Genomic DNA, 21,241 nt, shown 5'->3' on the forward strand with positions numbered 1-21,241 from the left:
TGACCTATCTTATGCAATTTTTTTTAAATTATAGATCCTAGTTATGTTTTCCCCTGACTTCTCCCATTGTGCCACGGACTACGCCCATTTTTAGTGTAAGTGAATACATTTGGATATTGTGAGGTTGTCATAAATATAAAGAGAAGGGTAACCACCTTTCTGTATACAGTGCTATAAAATCCCTCCTGGCCAGAGGCAAAACCCTTTCACCTGTAAAGGGTTAAGAAGCTAAGGTAACCTTGCTGGCACCTGACCCAAAATGACCAATGAGGGGACAAGATACTTTCAAATCTGGAGTGGGGGGGGACACAAAGGGTTCTGTCTGTGTGATGCTTTTGCCAGGAACAGATCAGGAATGCAGCCTTACAACTCCTGTAAAGTTAGTAAGTAAACTAGCTAGAAAATGCATTGGATTTTCTTTTGTTTAATGGCTTGTAAAATAAGCTGTGCTGGAGGGAATGTATATTCCTGTTTTTGTGTCTTTTTGTAACTTAAGGTTTTGCCTAGAGGGATTCTCTATGTTTTGAATCTGATTACCCTGTAAAGTATTTACCATCCTGATTTTACAGAGGTGATTCTTTTACCTTTTCTTTAATTAAAAGTCTTCTTTTAAGAACCTGATTGATTTTTTCATTGTTCTTCAGATCCAAGAGTTTGGGTCTGTGTTCATCTGTACCAATTGGTGAGGATTATTATCAAGCCTTCCCCAGGAAAGGGGGTGTAGGGCTTGCGGGGGATATTTTGGGGGAAGATGTCTCCAAGTGGTCTCTTTCCCTGTTCTTTGTTTAAAACGCTTGGTGGTGGCAGCATACTGTTCAAGGCCAAGGGAAAGTTTTTACCTTGGGGAAATTTTTAACCTAAGCTGGTAAGAATAAGCTTAGGGGGTCTTTCATGCAGGTCTCCACATCTGTACCCTAGTGTTCAGAGTGGGGAAGGAACCTTGACAGGGGTGCATAATTTTTTGAGTTAGTTCTGATATAGCATTATATGATGTAGGCACTTCGATTTAGCACACAAGCATTTGTGACAGTTAAGTTGGATCTACTGTATTCACTCTGCATCACACTGGTCTTATAGCACATAGAAAAATCCTCTTATATTTATTTAAAACATTCTGAATTCATCTAGGTCATTTATATTAATGGTTGAACACCTGTAAATGAGACTCTATAAACCAAGGTATATGGTAATAGTTGAGCTAAATATATCATAAAAATTAACTGGGATTAGAGAAGATGTAAAAGGTAAAGCAAGCAGGTAACTGTTTACAGATTTGATAAGAGATGTGAGTTGAGGTAAGTTAATATTACTCACTAGAGGGCAGTCATCCAGATGAAGAGCTGGAAGAATTCTCATAAGACTTTGTCAGAATCTAAGTAGTTTAAGAACTTGTGTCAGTACAGACAGCGTCAGAGAAGAACAGATAATGAGAGAGCATTTTAGAATTGGGTGATAGTCCAAATTTTTTAAAAGAATGGAGACTTAAGCTGGCCAGTTAATAACTATTAAAAAATACAAAGGGTGGTATTTTTAAAAGTGCTTCAAAGACTTAGGAGCACAAGTCCCATTGAAGGCACTGTTGAAAATTGTCTTTTAATGGAACTTGTGCGCCTAAGTCATTTAGGTGCTTTTGAAAATACCACCTATTATCAAAGAAAGAAGCAATGTTCCGATTACATACAAGGCAAATATCCAAAGCAATTTAACCTGTCGACATGACGAGCTATGAGAGATAAAATGTTTGATGAAATGTTAAATCAGCTAAAGACATTCAAATTAAGTGAGTAGGAAGAGACCACAGCTCTTGTGAAAGGAAGATGTTATTTAGACATGAGCTTTTTTGTATTTTGGTTTCCATGTACTAAAAAAAAATTCGATTTTAAAATCCTAACTACAAATATAACTAGTAAAACTGTGAGATAAGACAGTCACTTCATAGTAAATATATATTTAGAACAAAACTTGTAAATATACATAATACAGAAGTTATAAAACACGTGCTATATATGCATGAATTTCCTCTTTATTTTACTGAATACTGTCTATATTAGACAGTCCAAGGGAGCTCTTGGAGAGATGACTATAACAATATTGATTTGGCAGTTTCCTTATCAAGGTCAGGCTTAAAGGTATGGTACATTTGTTCAGAGGATTCAACCAATGAACCATATGCCTTACATCAACCCATTCTTAATTGTTTAAAAAATGAAATTAATGATTTTTTGGGTATATTTGATTTTGAGATTATCTGCTGGGTAAAGCCTATCACAAATGCCAAGAACATGCCTTCAGAGCTTATATGACATTTTCTAGACTTCCTGAGTCAAATATTAAAAGTTTAAATTTGCAGGAAGTATCACCATCTTTTCCCTCAGTTGTAGATAAACCTTTTTGCCTGTTTCCCTTTATGAAACAAATAAAAACTTTTAGAGACTTCCAATGTAAGACACCCCCCCACACACACCCACACCCACTGCCCATTGGAAATTTTTTTTGCAACTATGTATCACCTTTCAGCTTAGTGACACAAATCACTGGCAAAGCTGTAAATAGAACCCAGGTCTCCTGATGGCCATTCCCAAGACCAGATCACACTAGATCACAGTTGATACTCAAGTGATAAAGGTTTCAGAGTAGCAGCCGTGTTAGTCTGTATCCGCAAAAAGAAAAGGAGTACTTGTGCCACCTTAGAGACTAACAAATTTATTTGAGCATAAGCTTTCATGAGCTACAGCTCACTTCATCAGATGCATTCTGTGAGCTGTAGGTCACGAAAGCTTATGCTCAAATAAATTTGTTAGTCTCTAAGGTGCCACAAGTACTCCTTTTCTTTTTTCAAGTGATACAGTTAATTTGATATCTATGTATCCACATTGTGGCTCCAATTCAGGAAGGCACTTAAGCATATACTTAAATCCCTCCCTGTGCATGAAAGCACTTAACCACATGCTTAACTTTTAAGTGTGTGCTTGAAGTCTCAGATTTCAATAGGACTTCAGCAGTGTCAAGGCTCCCTGCATGAATATGAATATTATCTGGAATCTGGACCTGAAAAGCCAAGCTTATTGTGGAAAAAGCTTTTTGCCAAGCTTATTGTGGAAAAAGTGATCATTAGATTATTTAATTTTATAAGCTACTATTACATAATTTCTGCTGATTACGCTAAACCAGTGGTTGCCAAAGTGGACGTTAGACAAGATGGGTGAAGTAATTGATCAACTTCTTTTGGTAAGAAAGCCACACAGAGCTCTTCTTTAGGTGTTGGAAGTTGACAGACCAGATACAGCTGATGGGGTTCTGCAACCTAGCCTACAGCAATCCTTGACTTTAATGGGAGTCATGGCACATAAGAACTACATGTCCCACCATGAAATGGGTCCAGGGTGCTTGGATCAAAATGTATATGTAATGTAATGTTCATTTATTCATGCCTGAATATAGGTGACATAGCAGAATTTTTGGAAGCCTCCTCATTTAATTACTAGCTTTGCATGCAGCAGCGATCTGCCACCATCTATCCATCTCCTCACTTGTCTTCCCCTCTTATGATGATCCACCATCATTCCTTACATGATACTTTTTTGCGGTTATTTCCATCTCTGAGCCTGATGTGACCAAAATACATACGCTTGCAGCTGTTGATTTCCAGCAACAGTCTGCCTCTCTACAATAATATTTCGAACAGAAGTGTTTGTCTTCTTTTCCATCCAGGGTCTTTGGCAGCATCACATTTCAAAGGCTTCAGTTCTCTTCTTGTCAGCAGCATTGGCTTCCCAAGATTCACCTCCATAGTCATGGTGGAAAAAAATAAGCTTGTGACCAGTTGACTGTTTGTACATTTTGAGGTGCTGTGGTTTTTCCACACTTTGGTAAGGGAGGCCACAAATAGAAAGTTCATGATCAAAATCATAGATCAAAATGTAACGTAGCATATTGAGGCTTGCCATTACTTCAGCATCCGCCTCCATCCCTGCAAACTGTTAACATTTCAAGGTCTGGCACTCAAGCTCCCAAGCGAGCTGCCTCAGTTAAGTAGTATTTGAGTGCCCCTGTGCTGGAATGATCTGGACTTAGGCGTCCTGAAGAAAATTCATAAAATGCAACAGAAACATCAACAAAAAATCTTACTGGTCCAGAAGAGAAGCAGTCAACAGCAGATTTTCCCTGTTAGCCCACTCATATACTGGGGTGTGCCCTCTCAAAAGCTTTTATTTTGAGGAATATTTTTCCATGCAGAATTTAACTTTTGTTTAAAAAATATTTTATTTAGTTTTTTTCCATAAAAGAGCCAGAAGAGTGTTCAATAATTCCCAAACTGAAAAACATCCACCTTTTTTATTAGGCTTATTTCTCATAATCATTTAAACACTGTTGATAATTACTTAATCCCTGGTCTTGCACGTGAGTAATTTTCTTGTGCGTAGTCTCATTTAACGCAATGGTACTACTTACTTGGATGAAGTAATTCACATGTGAAAGTATATGCAGGAGCCTTAGATTGTAAACATTTTGGAGCAGGGACCTTTTCAGAACTGCCATGTATGTTATTGGGCCTATATAAATAAAACACTTTAAGAACTAAAATATTTTGATTTTTTTGTTTTACCTTTTAGTTATGATTTATCTATTCTCAGAGTTCAGCTTTTATGTTTTTTGCGTCTGTATGAGATAGTGACTAATACAATGTCTTTTACAGTTTGTTTTATATTTATATTTTATTACTATGTCCCAGCAAAAGCCATATGGCAGTAAGTAAATTCAGCTTGATTTAAGGACTAAATATTTCTTTGATTATCAGAGTTGGCAGTTGTTTATTATATCTTTAACATTGTTTAATTTTGTTTTACTTTTTGTTTAACTTTTCTTGGTAGACAACAAAAAAGTTCTGTACTGTTCTGTACACATCAGAAAGGTCTTTCATAAAATGAGCTGATTTACAATACAAATGAATTAGATTCTGAATATACAGGGCTTAATTAACCACTGCATTATTCCATTGATTCAATAGTGTTATGATGGTATAAAAATAGAGTAACATAGGCCCAGATCCTCAAAGGTATTTAGGCTCCTAATTTCCATAATTTCAATGGAATTTAGGAGCCTAAATACCTTTTGAGGATTTGGGTCATAGTGTTGAACCAAGTCCAAAGAGCCTGTTCTCACTAGGTCAGCATCCAATCAATGTGTAACAAAAACAATACTTTTTTTTAAAACTTCTAGCATTTATAATAAATGTTGTCTGTGTGAAATTGGAATGCCCCAAAGTCATCCTTTTGGGGGATTATGGTTATGTGAGATTCAATCTATTTTATCGTGATCTCCCAGTTAAGTTTGAAATGGCTATTCATTTACTCATGTAATGGACCTTGCTATATGCTAGTAGTGTTTGTGAGTAAGAATTAACTCCTAGACCAGCGTTTCTCAAACAGGGGTCCACAAGGGTACTCCATGGGCCCCACTGATCAACTCCTCCTCCTCCCTCCCAGCGGTTCCTGCACGCGGCTGAACAGTAGGGCTATAAACATAGACTGGTGGGATTACACAGTAATGCAGAGCTAAGATGACCAGCAGTAGCTCCAGAACTTTTGCATGAAGAAGCAGAGGTTTGTGATCTGCTTACCCTGGTCCTCTAGCACGAGAAAATGTGCATGAGGCTATGCCAGTCCAAAAGTGGGTGGCTATAAATATCTGGAAGATGGCTACCACAGAGTACTACAGGTCTGTTGCTAACCAGTTTGGAGTTGGCAAATCAACTGTGGGAGCTGTTGTGGCAGAGGTTTGTACAGCAATCGGGATTGTGATTTACCCAAAGGTGGTGGGCATTAAACATTTTCCTGAAAGAATTGCTGGCTTTAAGAGAATGTCCTTTCCAAACTGTGCTGGGGCCATTGATGGGACTCATGTCCATAATTTGCCCTCTGCAAGGAGCACATGAGTACATTACCTGTGTCAAGGTTCCTCCCCCACTCTGAACTCTAGGGTACAGATGTGGGGACCTGCATGAAAACCACCTAAGCTTACTTTTACCAGCTTAGGTTAAAACTTCGCCAAGGTACAAACTATTTTACCTTTTGCCCTTGGAATTTATCACTGCCACCACCAAACGTCTAACAGGTATATAACTGAGAAAGAGCCCGTTTGGAAACATCTTTCCCCCCAAAATCCTCCCAAACCTTACACCCCCTTTCCTGGGGAAGCTTTGATAAAAATCCTCACCAATTTGCATAGGTGAACACAGACCCAAACCCTTGGATCTTAAGAACAATGAAAAAGCATTCAGATTCTTAAAAGAAGAATTTTAATAGAAGAAAAAGTAAAAAGAATCACCTCTGTAAAATCAGAATGGTAAATACCTTATGGGCTAATTAGATTCAAAACATAGAGAATCCCTCTAGGCAAAACCTTAAATTACAAAAAGACACAAAAACAGGAATCTACATTCCATTCAGCACAGCTTATTTTCTCAGCCATTTAAAGGAATCAGAATCTAACGCACATCTAGCTAGATTACTTGCTAAGTTTTAAGACTCCATTCCTGTTCTGTCCCCGGCAAAAGCATCACACAGACAGAGAGAGGCTTTTTTTCTCCCCCCCCCTCCAGCTTTTGAAAATATCTTGTCTCCTCATTGGTCATTTTGGTCAGGTGCCAGCGAGGTTATCCTAGCTTCTTAACCCTTTACAGGTGAAAGGGTTTTTCCTCTCGCCAGGAGGGATTTTAAAGGTGTTTACCCTTCCCTTTATATTTATGACAACCTGCAAAGGGTGCTACCCTATTGTTATGCAGGCCCTGGGACATTATTCCCACCAAATTACATTGTTATAGAATCACTGTCCCCACTGTTATTCTAGGGGACCCTGCTTACCCTCTGTTGCCATGGTTTATGAAACCATACCCTGATTTCAGGGGTTCTGGCAAAAGAAGTTTCAGCTACATACTCAATAGCTATAGGATGGTGGTGGAATGTGCATTTGGCAGATTGAAATCCCATTGATACTGCCTTCAGAACCATTTGGCTGCCAGTGTCATCAGTGCCATCTGTATTATTGTGGATTGCTGTGTTCTGCACAATGTCTGCAAGGACAAAAGAAGTTGAACGTTTTCACCAGGCGTGAACTTTGCATACTGCTGGATTGCTGAACTGGAACACACAACCCGCAAGTGCACCTGTCATTAGTGTGGCTGGATCACCTGCACTGGAATTCAGGGTGCTTTTTGCATGGTCCCAGACATGAGGGGAAACAAAATGGTATTTGTAATTGTGCTGTTTCTGGGTGTGGGGCAGCTGTGAGGGATTTTTTTTTTAAGTGAATTTGTATTATGAATTTTGTAAACACTTTAACTTGCCCCTACACACAATGTATTACTCAATGTGCTGAAATGTATGGATACTTTTAATGCATTTTATAAAAGCTGGCCATGTACTTCAACTCTCAGCTTATGGACTATTGTGATGATGATTATTGAATTTATTGAGACTGGCCATGTATTTCAACTCATAGTTTAGATTACTTTGAAGAAGTTCCACTTCATTACATCCAATAAAACTTGCTATTGAAGCCTTGTGTGAAAATTCAAGACTTTGTACTTAAATACATGTTTAAAATAAAATGGCAATATAAAAATCAGACCAGCTGCCATCCCTATGACCAACAAAATAAGAAAAAACTGAACAAAGCATGTTAGCACGTGAAATGGACAACTATTTCTGGGTGTCCCTGGCCCTCTGTTCTCCTTGATCATTAGTGCATTTTGCACATGTGGGCTATGACTGGAGTGGGGGATGCACAGGGTACAAATATGAATGTAAAAAAATTGCTTGAGTCCCAGCACCTTTTCATTACAAATTAAGTACTGGACATCTCCCTAAGCTCTGGGTGTCCCTAAGCCTCTCACCACCAGATGCTGGGACTGGATGACAGGGGATGGATCACTCAATGATTACCCTGTTTTGTTCATTCCCTTTGAAGCATCTGTCAGAAGCCACTGTCATTGGCCACTGTCAGAAGATACTGGGCTAGATGGACCGTTGGTCTGACCTAGTATGGCCATTCTTATGTTCTTAGAATCCTTTCAGGTGGGGCAAGATTTGGAAGAGGTTATTCTGGAAGTCCCTAAGAGGAAGTCTGAACTTTTCAGGCCAGTAGAGGACAGAGATCTGTGTATGCTGAGGAGATTTTTAGGCACTTGGTGACTGACAAGCATCTCCAAATATAGGGGGCTTGTGAGCTACAGAAGCAGCCTTAATAAGCAGAGGAACATAACTGACAATCTGGAGTTCCTACTCCATGAGAAGTTTGCATTATGACCAGCCAAAAATGGGTGAAAAAATCATGGTAAAATCAACAAGCTGCTAATTTAGCATAGTACATAGAGATATAGTACAGCCATCTTACAAACACCCTGCGTCCAACCACAAATCCAACTGATTGCCAGCCACGGGGACTCAGACAGACAGACAGCCGCCCTGCGCTGTAATCTGAACTCTAGACACAGTCATCTGTGGACTAAATGCACAGTCTGGTATTGTTTAGACTCATATTTCAGATAGCTATGGGCCAAATACACACACTGTTTTGGGTTTTTTTTGGGACTGTGTACAGGTGGTCAATTTACAAAGTATGCTGTATTATCAGAGAGGGGTATGTAAAGCTTATAAATGTAGCTTCCCCAACCCATTTTTCTAACAACCAGTGAGTAACTAGTACAAATGTCATGATACATGCTTGTTTAACTTTTCCCCCTCAGTTCCTGGTGTCCATTTTGAATCTGATGAGGGGTGTGGGTGTGAGTACAGGGACACGACGGAATTGGTGTTCCACCCTGAAGGAAGCACACTGATCCTGGCTTGTATTAATAATTTCATAGGGCCATAACCCAGAAATCTCTCCCATTCATATATTAATAACAAACATAAAGGCAGAAACTTACCAGGCTCTGTCTGAAGTGCTTTCTCTGTGGCAGGTTCCACTATGGGGACAGTCCTAGGGAACGGCCCAAACAGCTTCTCTGAATACAGATCCAGGAGGTGCTGTAGGTGCTCCAGAGGCATTGCCTCTTCAGGGACTGGTGTCAGCATTGGGGTCACTTTGTGTGCTTCATCTCGTAGCTGGCTCATCTCCAGCAGTGTCTGTGACTGGGGGTGATAAAGATGCCATTACTGCTCAGCAGATTGTCATGCCCTATTGTCAGTGCACTATTGTCATGTGCTTGGTGAAGTTCTCAGCACCCAGTAAAATCATATTAGAAGAGGCAGGAAGCTGGGGAGTTCCCAGAGTTACTATTAGCATACCTGACTGGGCAGCAATCAGTCTTGAGGTGCATGTTTCTCTCTCTGCATTGGTCACCGGTCCAGTTAATCCCCAACACCACAAGCCACTCCGATATAGATTTATAGACATAATCATTTCTTGTGTTCTTGCTGAAGTCAGGTATCTTGCTCACCTTGCACTGGAAATTAACCAGAATCCAGCTGTGTTACTCTGACTAGCTTTAACTTGATTGTCAGTTAACTTGGGTTAATTAACACAATTTTATGTTCTAGTATAGACACTTGTCACAGGGTGCCTGGCCTCTAAAAGGGAACAGAACCAGTCCCCTGTGATTAATTAGCTGCCTCCCAATAGGGACTGTTTAGCTCACTTGATTCCCCCAAGCCAACTCAATGAGCTATTTGTCCCAGCTGGAGAGCGGCTAGGAGTAACATAAGAAAGGAGCTGAGGGTAATAAGAGGAAGTGGTAGGGTAAAAAGCAATATTTTCTGCAGGCCCTTTCTGGGTTAGAGAGGGAGAGTGACATGTATCAGAGAAGTGCAGACAGGGGTAGCTAAGGAGAGCCCCTAGCTTCCCTTTATGAACCAAGAAGTAGGAGGAAGCTTCTGGAAGTTTCCTGTGGAGGGCCGAGAGTTCACTGGTAAGGGAAGCAGAAGTGCTACTGAGAGAGTGAGGAGGGAAAGGCTCAGGGGCTTGCCCTGGAGCCTGCTATCCTGCCTAAGGGACAGGATAGCTGTGAAACCCAGGTTAGCATTAACAAGAGGCGCTTGGGAGGGATGTATATTAAATGTGTGGGACTGTTGCTTCTTCCTAGTCTGGGAAGACCTTGTTTTAAGTTTCTTTATTTCTCAGGCTTCATCTGGGGCATATGCGTGTCCTAGACCCAGAAGAGTAAGCTGTATGAGATGGGAGAAAGGTCTGCATAGGGAGTCAACAACAACAAGAGTCATGTGAGAACCCTTAAGGTGTGACATCTGGACTCTTCTTTAAGGCTATCATGGGGTTGTTTGAAGCTTCTAAGTAAGTAAAAGAGCCCTCAACATGGGTGGCCTTTGTTGAAATCTTTGCAAAGTGATTGGTAGGAGCTCCAGGGTCATGTTCCTACCACACAATGGCGTCAGGAGGCCTCTAGGTGTTATAAGACCCTACAAACATTTGTTCTAGGAAGGACTGTTTATATTCTCTGTTATTGACAAATGTGTGAGAGCATCAGTGCTAGAGCCTACAGTTATGTTAGCTGGGCCAAGTTGCAATCCACTCTTGAGTTCTAGCATCATGGACAAGTTCTAGTAGAAAAACTGTGTTTCCATAGCTGACTTCCCCTGGGAGGTTTTGGTAGGGAAAGGCAAACTTTGATACATGTACATGTGTATAATACTGTATAGTCATCTCACTCCCTTTAAATAAAGTGGACTCCAGATGTTAATCTTATATCCTTATGTTTAGAAACACAAACCATCTCAAATTTGTACCTCAAACAATGGAATGTGACCAATATGTACCTGAGAAAAGTCCTTGTAAAAGATTAATAGCTGTTATCCCATCAGTGAGCTGTCTAATGTCACTTCCAGTTTCTTTTAGAATACGTGCTCTGAATATTGTTGAAGGCATATTCAGTTTTAACTGGTTTTTTTTGGTGGGGGAGGAGGAGAGAGTTGTAGAAATGACCTATAACTTTCTTTCAGACCAATGAAAATGATAGCCCAATAAAACATGAGTGAATGTTGTTCCTATTTTGCTGGACATGTCAGCCAATTTGATTTGGACTGACAACTGGTAGCTCTTCCCAACAAGGGGGAGTGTCAGGATCATACCATTTTTAAGATCTGCCCAAATGCCTTTACTGAACAAAAAACAGCACCTTATATTTTAAAGTCCTAAAGATACCTGAATGGTGGTCTCTTCAGAAGGCCATTGAACTATAAAGGCAGGTGGATGATCCAAGCAAGGAATTGCATCTGTCTTTGTAACAGTTTAAATTTTTCCAGAAATGGAGTTAAATTAGACTCAAAGTTGGAATGTCCAGTGTGAAGCACTAGTGCAGTATCCACATATTAACTAAGGGAAAATTTACTTCATCTACACAAAACCTGAGTAACCAGGCTTTGTTGTGGGTGAAGTCTGCTTGCTTTCCACCTTGTATAGCCATTTAAACTGTGCAAAGTTAGAGCACAACGGGTACAGAACCCTGCATAATCATAATAGTAGCCTTTTATGCTGAACCTATATAGATGGTAGGCTTTGGAAAATCCCTTCCTTGGAGGGAAGGGAATTCTTATTTGCAAAATGAATTAACTAATGTTCAGAACCTGAGTTGCAGCCAGCAGTGCTTGGTGTAGTTCAGGTAGGTGTATGTATGTGTAAAAAGGTGACTTTACCTGTATGCTCCTCTGATCCTGGGTCTGTCCAGCTGGGTTACACCAGCAGCCAGAGATAATGGAGGAGGAAGACCTGGGGAAATATTCTGCTGGCTGGTTTAAAATGTCTTTAGGGATGCTTTACGCTGTTGGTGCCAGCAGGAGTGGATTGTATATTCTAGTTCTTGATGCATGATTGTGGCATCTAGGCATCTGCCTAGGCACTAGGCATCTATCTGCATCTTTAGGCACCTAACTACCTCTTAAAAAATTGGCCCTTTGAGACAATAAACATGGAACCCCATAATGCTACTTCCATAGAGTGATTCTTCAGGGTGGAACCTGTGCATGTGTGTGTGTGAGAGAGAGAGAGATCGTGGGTGTGTTGCATATACACAAGGAAGCAGAGTCTGAAGGAACTGCACTTTAAAAGGCACTATAGATAGTAAGAGCCAACAGCATTGGGAACAAGATACATACCTCTGTCTTCTTTAAATTAAGAGAGCTGAGTATGCTCTTCCTCCCATTTATCACTAGAATGGTGAAGGGGGAAGAATAGTTGAATCCACTAAAGAGGAACCTTTACAAATGTTTCAAAGAGTTTGACCTATCAAAGCTTACACTATTTAAATATATCTCTTCACTCTAACTGAGCTGATATTTAGCCACATAATACAAAACGGCCCTTTAAAATAAGTCACTTTAGGAATGAGGGGAGCAGATCCTCAACTGCTATAAAAGGTGTAGCTTTACTGAGTTCAGCCGAGGATCATCTGGCCTTGTGATTACTATTCTGAAAATCAGCCCATGATATCTCAATTGGGCACCCACCCTAGAATCAGAGTCCTTAACTTCTAGACCTTAGTTTCTCCATCTGTAAAACAGGGGCAGTAACTCTTAATTCCCTCAGAGGGGTGTTGTGAGGCTTAATGTTCTTAAAGCACTTTGACATAATACTTTGCATTTCATTAGTATTTTCCATCTGAGGTTCTCAGTGTGCCTGGTAAAGGGTGTATTTATTATTTATCTCTTAAGTGAAAGTTTTGGGGGATAGTTCTTAGGGAGCAGCAGAGATGATTACCCAGACATTATTTGGTGTAGTAGTCAGCTCTTATTAGAACTCTCTGAAGCCCTGGGTTTATTTCCCCAGTTTCCCCTTACATTGGGATTACAACACTGTAAAACCAGTGGTGCTATTTCCTAATTTACAAGGTTGTGAGGGTGACTCCAGCCCTCTATCTTGGCTGGCTAGATTCCTGCCCTAGGCTTTGCCTGACAGGTTTGAAGGATCTCTGTCATAAATATAAAGGGAAGGGTAAACCCCTTTGAAATCCCTCCTGGCCAGGGGAAAGCTCCTCTCACCTGTAAAGGGTTAAGAAGCTAAAGGTAACCTCGCTGGCACCTGACCAAAATGACCAATGAGGAGACAAGATACTTTCAAAAGCTGGGAGGAGGGAGATAAACAAAGGGTCTGTGTGTCTGTCTATATGCTGTTTTCTGCCGGGGATAGACCAGGAATGGAGTCTTAGAACTTTTAGTAAGTAATCTAGCTAGGTATGTGTTAGATTATGATTTCTTTAAATGGCTGAGAAAAGAATTGTGCTGAATAGAATAACTATTTCTGTCTGTGTATCTTTTTTGTAACTTAAGGTTTTGCCTAGAGGGGTTCTCTATGTTTTTGAATCTAATTACCCTGTAAGATATCTACCATCCTGATTTTACAGGGGAGATTTCTTTATTTCTATTTACTTCTATTTTTATTGAAAGTCTTCTTGTAAGAAACTGAATGCTTTTTCATTGTTCTCAGATCCAAGGGTTTGGGTCTGTGGTCACCTATGCAAATTGGTGAGGCTTTTTACCAAACCTTGTCCAGGAAGTGGGGTGCAAGGTTTTGGGAAGTATTTTGGGGGGAAAGACATGTCCAAACAGCTCTTCCCCAGTAACCAGTATTAGTTTGGTGGTGGTAGCGGCCAGTCCAAGGACAACGGGGGGAATATTTTGTACCTTGGGGAAGTTTTGACCTAAGCTGGTAAAGATAAGCTTAGGAGGTTTTTCATGCAGGTCCCCACATCTGTACCCTAGAGTTCAGAGTGGGGGAGGAACCTTGACAATCTCTATAATTCAAAGCAAATTCAGCTGAAGTTGATATGTTTGGGGGTTTCCCATGACTTTTACCCTAAGCTTGGACCTTGGCGCTGGTCTTACAAAGCTGACCCCCAGCTGTGCAGGTTACATTTCCACACTAGTAGTGTGTCGTTAGGATTTCCCTTCCCTTTATGCTGGCTCTTTTGCGGAAGGGAAGTCGGTCCAGTCGCGCCATATTGCTTTGTGCCCAGGTGAGGGTGCTGCAGTACAGGCGTTGCCTGTCTCCTCCAGCTTCCTCGCGCTCCCGCAGCCTCAGCACCAGGACCGTGGCTGGGAATGGCTGAGATTGTGCCCAGCAGAGGGCGCTGCCGGACCGGTCCAGGCGGCGGCCGAAGCAGCGGCAGGGATGCAGTGGGAGGGTGGGTGGCTGGAGAAGCTGGTGCTGCAGAGCCGGCGGGGTCCCAGCGGAGAGCATGAGGCGCTCAGAGCGGGAAGAGCGTGGAGTGGGAGCGCTGAGCTGCGTGGAGTGGGAGCGCTGAGCTTCGCGCAGCCCTGATCCAAGCCTCCGCGCTGGACTCCGGAAGACATGACTATGGCTGGGGGAAGGAGAGGGCTGGTGGCTCCCCAGAACACCTTTCTGGAGAACATTGTGCGGAGATCTAATGGTAAGGGGAGGATTAGCATTCACCAGCAGCACGCCCAGTAACAGGAGATGCTCCGGGGCGGCCAGAAATGCTGCTGAGCTTGGGGCTCGCAGGGGGGGGGGCAGTGGCAAAGAAAACCCAGGAAGTCCTTCCTGCAGCCGGTCTCCGGCCGGGGGCTGCTGCCCAACTGGCTTTGAACCATCACGGCTCGGAGGGGATTGAATGAAGCGGTCTATGCCCCCGCCCTTGGTGGCGCGATCCCGCCGGCGATGCCTTTTCAAAGTCCCGCAGAAAGTAGAGAGGAGAGTCTGATCGGACCCTCCGAAGGGGGGAGGTGGGGAAGGAAGTCCAGGCTCTTGGGTTGCACGAAACCCCCGTGATCTGGCGTAAAGCACCCCGGGACGCTGCTCTGCGGGGCTCAGGTGTCTGCTGTAGAGATGGGAGAGGGAGACGGGTTTGCGGGAGAGAGGCTCGGGCACGCTCTAGAGCCGCCTGGATGCTGCCCCAGTGAAGACCCCGCCATGCTCAGGCTCAGACTCATCGCCCGCTCCTCGCAGCTGGGACTGCACCCGGCCCCCTCCTCAGGCCTCTCCCACATCACTGGTGGTGCCCTCCTCCTTGCTCAGGGGCTGCGTCCTTCCTTTCCACTGGGACGTGCTGCTTCGGGGCTAGGCGACCCAATGTGCCTGTCTTGGCAGAGCCTGCGACGGTTGTTTGGTAGTTGGCGATCGCCTTAGTTTTAATTTGCTTGCCAGGAGATCTCTCTGCTGTTGACTTAATTCTCTTCTATCTCTCAGCTGCGGTGGCAGGCAGGGTGAGGGTTCGGGTGCTGCTGTAATCACAGATACGATCTGTGGGTCGGTTTAAATTAAGGGCACAGCAAAAAGCCTATCCTGGGTCTGGGTGTCTAAGGAGGTGGTATATTTCTTAGGCATTCTCCTTATACACAGCAGTGTATGCAGGATAACCTCGTATATCAGCCATTCAGGACATTTGTCTATTAGATCTAAATAGCTGCCTGTCACTTCTGTAACAGTAAGGAGTGAATAGGTGTTAGCCTGTATATGGTTTAAATTGAATACTGAAAATGTTGTAGTTCTTCTATAGCCAAATGTCAAAACCATCAGCCATACTATGGGCCGGATCCTGTGGAATTCACTAATTCAAGTAGTTTACACTCACCCAAAGGATCCCACAGACTTCAAGGAAATACAGGGTATGTAAGAAGTCAGTTGACTGTCAGGGAGATTCTTTTGGTCTAAGAAATTGCTTTTTAATGACTAAATGATTTCGAAATTCAAGATGGTCTCTAGGAAAAAAAGGAAAAACCCCCAAGTCATCTTGGAAGATAAGGGAGGTCTATCTCGCGGAGTTGAAATTAAGTTTCTTTTTTAAGTAAAGAAAATGGTATTTGAAATTTTGTGAGCCTAAGGATGGATAATTTTTTCAAGAATACAGTAATCAGTATATTGTTGCAAGGGGAAATGTCTAGAATTGCACAACTGTGTGTGAATATGTATTAATGTGATCTGGAGTTTGCTAAAAGGCTGTTTCCTTAAAAGGCCTCAATCATGCAAACATTATGCATAATACTTAAAATGAAGAACATATATGTTTGCAGGAATCTTGGCCTAAGTTCTACCAATTTTTAACTCCCGTTCACTTCACTGAGGATACTAAGCAATTTAAGGACTTGGATAAGTTAGAGTGTAGAATCAGGCCCCCACATCAAGAAAACACAATTATTGAATTACATTATTTAAAAATAATCAGCTACATGATGATAAAGTGAAGAAGGGCAATTCCTCATTTGATCTTGGGCTGGAAACTCAAATTACTCCAAGGAACGATTTTCAATTTTTTTTTTTTAAAAAAAAACAACTGGAGGCTCTTATTGAAGCAACAGCATTTTAGAAAGTCCGGGAGTGCAGACAATCTGGGTACTACTAATGCATCTTCACACGTAATTGTGACACTCTAAATAGGTTGCCTTCTCCCACTCTCTTCCTAGAGAAATGTTTGATTACTGTATTCTTAGAACAAAAAAATACTATCCATTCTTATTGAAAATCCCATTATTTAAAAATAAAATCTCCTGGCTGGCTGTGGTGAAATAGAACCTCTAATCTTCCAATTTCAGTTACTTAAAATTTTTTCTAGAGACTGTCTTGAGTCTTTGAATCATTTCATCATGAGAAAAGTCAACTTCTCACTTTATTCAGCAGAACTGATGAGTCATCAACCTGAACATTTGATCAGTTTTCCATCCCTACACCCCCACAATCATCTGAAGCAGTGTCAAAAGTTACCTTGACATTATAATTTATATGGCGCTGTGGGTGAGCAAGTTGCTTCACAGACTAATAAAAAGAGCAGGCCCCTGCTCTCAGATGTGCATTAGTTCATGAGGGCTAAAATAATACTAGACTGAACCTCTAGGCTCAACCTTGTAGGAGGGGATGGCACACAGCTGTACCACACTAAGGAGGAATTGTGACTCAAGTTACAGTCCCTTCCCTTGCTCTTAAGAGGGTGTAATTGAGTGAAGTCCTTTCTCCACTTTGTGCTTGCTCAGCTCTGCTGGTCAGTTTACGGGAGGCATAGGGGAGTCAAGGCTCCTCCCATTTCCTCTTCCTCTGTCCCTTCTCCTGGCCCACCTGCTTGGAAGGAGAATACTGGGCTGTAGTCTTCGCTATGCCTCCTGTACCCAAGCTGTGAGGCAGGGGAAGCTAAAGTGGCCACATAAAAATTAAGGTTTTGGTCCCCCTTTATTCACCTACTCAGTCACATTTGGCTGGGTCACAATCTGACTGATGAGAAATAAATATAAAATGATGGGATTCGCCATTGAAATGTCGGGAGTTTTATCAAGTTAGTACTTAGCTGGCAGCTCAGAGCAGGTTACACGCTGCCTCCAAATATTGAGTAGATAAACATACACAAATGCATGCTCTTGGGAGTCTGTTCTCCCACTGAAATGTGAGGGACTTAGCATTAATGTCAGTTCTATGACTAATTGGTGTGATGCATATGGACCTTGCTGTGAAGGGGGCGTAGAATAGAAACCACTCTGTTTATATCAGAGACACAAATTAATTGAGGACCACATTTGTACTCTCTCTTTTTAGAGACACAGAGAAGCTAGCTACCTAAATGAGACTAGATAACAGTAATAAAGCAATTATCTGCAACCATTTATTGGGAGCAATAATCAAAACACACAACTAATTATGCCATTTCACCATTAGTTTAAAATGTAATACTATGAACAGCATTTGATATGAGATGTGAAGCTTGAAAGCGGACATGTCTCCATTGCCAAGTATAGCTCATAAAGAGAATATGTGTGCTTGAAAGAACTGGTGGTTTTAAGTTTATTGTGCATGATTTTTCAGGTCTTTTCATTCTGGCATAGTGTTTTGCTCATGTCTATAGCTTGTCTTCAGGAGGAAGATTGTCATACCCATGTGCAGTGATTTGGGATAAGGGAGTTTAAGCACCTCCCCGACCCCACCCGCAAATGTGGCTTGCCTGAGTTGCCACCCCAGGTGCAGGAAAGAGCGGGTTTGTAAGGTCAGTTCTGTCTCCCCAGCCCTGCGTAGGAGTGGGCTGAGAAAAGCAGGGAGATAAAGACCCATTGCTCCCTTCCCCTACATGCCAGCCAGAGTGAAGGGGGAATTAACATTTAAAAAGCTACAGTAAACTACTGGAGCAAAGAGGAATCCCTTCCCTGAGCTGCTCCAGGGATGGCGTAGGCATGCACCACCCCACACATATGTTGTTTACAATTCTGCTGGTAAACAGCTTGTCTTATGCTTAATATTTTAAAACAGTGTTTCTGAACTACCCAGGTATAGTTAGAAAAATAAATGTTGTGCATGGGACTTAGTCAGGCTTGGTGAACAAAAAGGGTTTGTTCTGGTTGGTTCTGAAGAAGTGAAAAAGGTAAAAAGGCCAGAACACCCTGTGGGCGGAAAATTGCCTATGCTGTAAAATAGTTCAGTACGGAAGAAATCACTAGGCTGCTGATGGATATTGCTAATGTCATATTCATGTTTTTCCTGCGGTAACACAATATCCCTGTGGTATACAACATGCTATAACAGTATCACAGCTATCATCTTGGTCTGCAGCCAATACACTCCATTCAAATGGTGCAGTATGTTACAGGCAGCTCATTTTTATAAAATGATATTTTAATGCTTTATCAATAATCTAGAGGGAAAAAATCCTTTAAGTTTACAGAATTATAGGCCTGAGTTTTGCAATCCTTCCTCAGGCAAAATTCTCATCGAGATCAGAGGGAGTTGTAAAGGCTGCAGAATCAAGCCCTATTGTCTAATGACTATTGAATTTTAATAGAGTGCAGACACTTCTGAATATTAACAATAAAAGTAAGGAAATATATCACCAAACCAGAGCTTTGTCCAGACGATAACATAGCTAAACAAATATTAAAAAAGACATCTATTCCAGATTTCAGATCATACAACGTTAAGACCAGTGTGGCTTCAAACCTTTGAGCTACTTGTATTATGCAAACAAAGATTGATAATGCCATATTTCTAATATGTTATAATTAGTTTTAGCTCAAGGTCAATCTATTTATATGCTGAAAGACACTGGCATACCTACCTGAGTACAAAAATTCTGCTCCAATACCCATGAATCTACCCATATATAAATCTTTTACCAACTACTTATAGACTTCTCAATGTACAATAATATGGTGCTAAATAATACAGTAAATAAGAGAGGTCCACCAAATAGTCATGTGTTTTCTTTTGTATAACAATTTTGCTTCAAATGCTTATAGAACAAAATAAACAATTATTGTATAAGATAATGTTTAGGCAATAACATAGATGAATCTTATCTTTCTTGTTTGAAAAGGATGTGTCAAAATTTTATACATCAAGGTCCAGACTCTTGGTTCTGCCTAAGTCCCCTTTGAGCCAAAGCTGCCTCAAACTGGGGCCTAGCACAATCTAGCTTTGGTTTTGTTTGGGGTCTTGAGGTACTACTGGAATACAAATAATGACCAGGTCATGGGGTGCTGAGAGGGGGGCCACTCTAATGGGAGTAACTCAGAGCAGTGCCTGGGCTGCTCTAAGACACACAGAAGGCTCTTTCTATTCCCCCCAGTTCTGGGACTGCTGGGTAGGTGAAAGGTGGCTTAGGGGGCATCTGTCCTTGCTCACTGGATCTGAGGATCTGGGCCCAGTCCTACAATTTCCCCACACCCAGCTTTTCCATTGATGTCACTAGGAGGTTTGGGTGAGCTAGGAATGCCAATATAGGCTTCAAAAGGGTAAACTTTGGTAAAAATCAGTTAAGTGTCTTTCCAATAAGGTTGTTTTGTGTATTTTTTAGTACTGAGGTATTCATATCAAAGCATATTTTAAAAGGACTTAAATTCATGCACAAGGTAATTTTTCCCCCACAAACAGACTGTTAAATCTTCTATGTGGTCTGATAACATTAATCTGGGTTAAGTTGTTAGTACAATTAATTAGTAGAGAGGATGAGACACTGAGAAGTTTTTGGTCTGCACAGACCTTTTTTGAGCTACAGTGCACCAAATCAGGAGAAAATAGCATAACCCTGGATAGTCTCTCTTAGATCCACAGATGCAGGAGACCCTTCACTTGTGGATTTCCCCAGTCCTGTGCTGATGGTTTAGTTCAGTCACTCCTGTGGCATTATTTCTCCCTTCCCATCCTCCTCTGGACCTCAGAGAGGATGCTCTGCAGGTTTAGGTTTCGCATGGAGGAAGGGGGTAGAGTCTGGGTGGGGGAGGGCAGAGGTGGGGCCTGGGAGAAGCACTTTGTACCCTTCAGGAAAATTCCCTGGAAAAAAATAATATAGCCTAGGGCTCTAATATCTCTTCTGTGGTGCCCACTTCCCATGGCCAGGCCAGGGGGAGCCCCTGGTAGCACTGCTTTAATGGAGCTGAATAATAAGAGAACCTGGATGAGAGGGTTTGGAAGCACAGGATGCCTGTGAAGTTGACCGTTTCTGTGGATCCCCTGAGATCTGCTTTGATCACTGGGGACTGATCAGGTTCAGGGGCAAATCCTGTATCCCTTGAAGGAAAAGTATAGAGGGATCTCCATGAGAGGAGCCTCACAGAGACTTCCCTTGTGGGTTGTACTCTGGGAGGGAATATCAGCCCTGTTGATTATGCCATATTTAATAGAATAGGCCTTTTCCCTTGGTACTGAAGAACATCATCAAGACACATCCTGCTAAGGGATATGGTGAGTAGAATCCTGTTGTCTCTAGTAACCAATGTGGATTCCTCTTGAAGGGTTCAGAGCTGATTCTCACATTGTGAATCAGACAAATCTCTCAACCGCCCCACTCAGAAATGGTTTGACACCTCTTCTCAGCAAAGATTTACTAAGACAGTGTCCAATGAAATTTGGTCCTAAATTTAGATTTTTTTTTTTAAATAAAAAAAAGCCTCTTGCAAATCCTGAATGACAGAATTGTTTCCATGATTGTATTGTTAATTCTAATGGAAGTAGTTTAAAAAAATCAAACAAGCATTCCATTTTACTGTCTGCAAACAGACCTTGCAACATTGTGCCATACGTGAGGCTTGTAAGAGAAACTAACTAGCAAGATAAAAAATGAAACTGGCCAGGCTATGTTCTGCTCAATCTGAGAGAAATGTAACAGCAAACAGCATAAAGAGTGGAATAAATTAATTGAATTTCTAAAGTTTTTTTGCATTTTAATAACCTAAATTGTTGTTGTTATCATAGGAAACATGAAAAAAGATCTTAACCTGACAGTGTGGCTTTAGCAGCAGAGTGCTGCATTTTGATATCCCTTTACTAAGACTTACTTTTACAAGTTATGCAAATAACTTCCTATACT

The 21,241-nt window shown here is 41.6% G+C and overlaps 1 protein-coding gene across 1 annotated transcript in view; it reads left to right on the forward strand.

Annotated features, from left to right (window-relative positions):
* Window positions 1–14,209: 14,209 nt before the first annotated feature.
* Window positions 14,210–21,241, forward strand: part of KCNH1 (potassium voltage-gated channel subfamily H member 1) — a 312,972-nt gene continuing 305,940 nt past the window's right edge. Inside the window, exon 1 of the mRNA XM_073335290.1 lies at window positions 14,210–14,377. Coding sequence (XP_073191391.1) covers window positions 14,299–14,377 — 79 coding nt within the window. The 5' untranslated portion in view covers window positions 14,210–14,298. The remainder of the gene's footprint in view (window positions 14,378–21,241) is intronic.

Source organism: Lepidochelys kempii, chromosome 3 (genome assembly GCF_965140265.1).
Source record: "Lepidochelys kempii isolate rLepKem1 chromosome 3, rLepKem1.hap2, whole genome shotgun sequence".
NCBI lineage: Eukaryota > Metazoa > Chordata > Testudines > Cheloniidae > Lepidochelys > Lepidochelys kempii.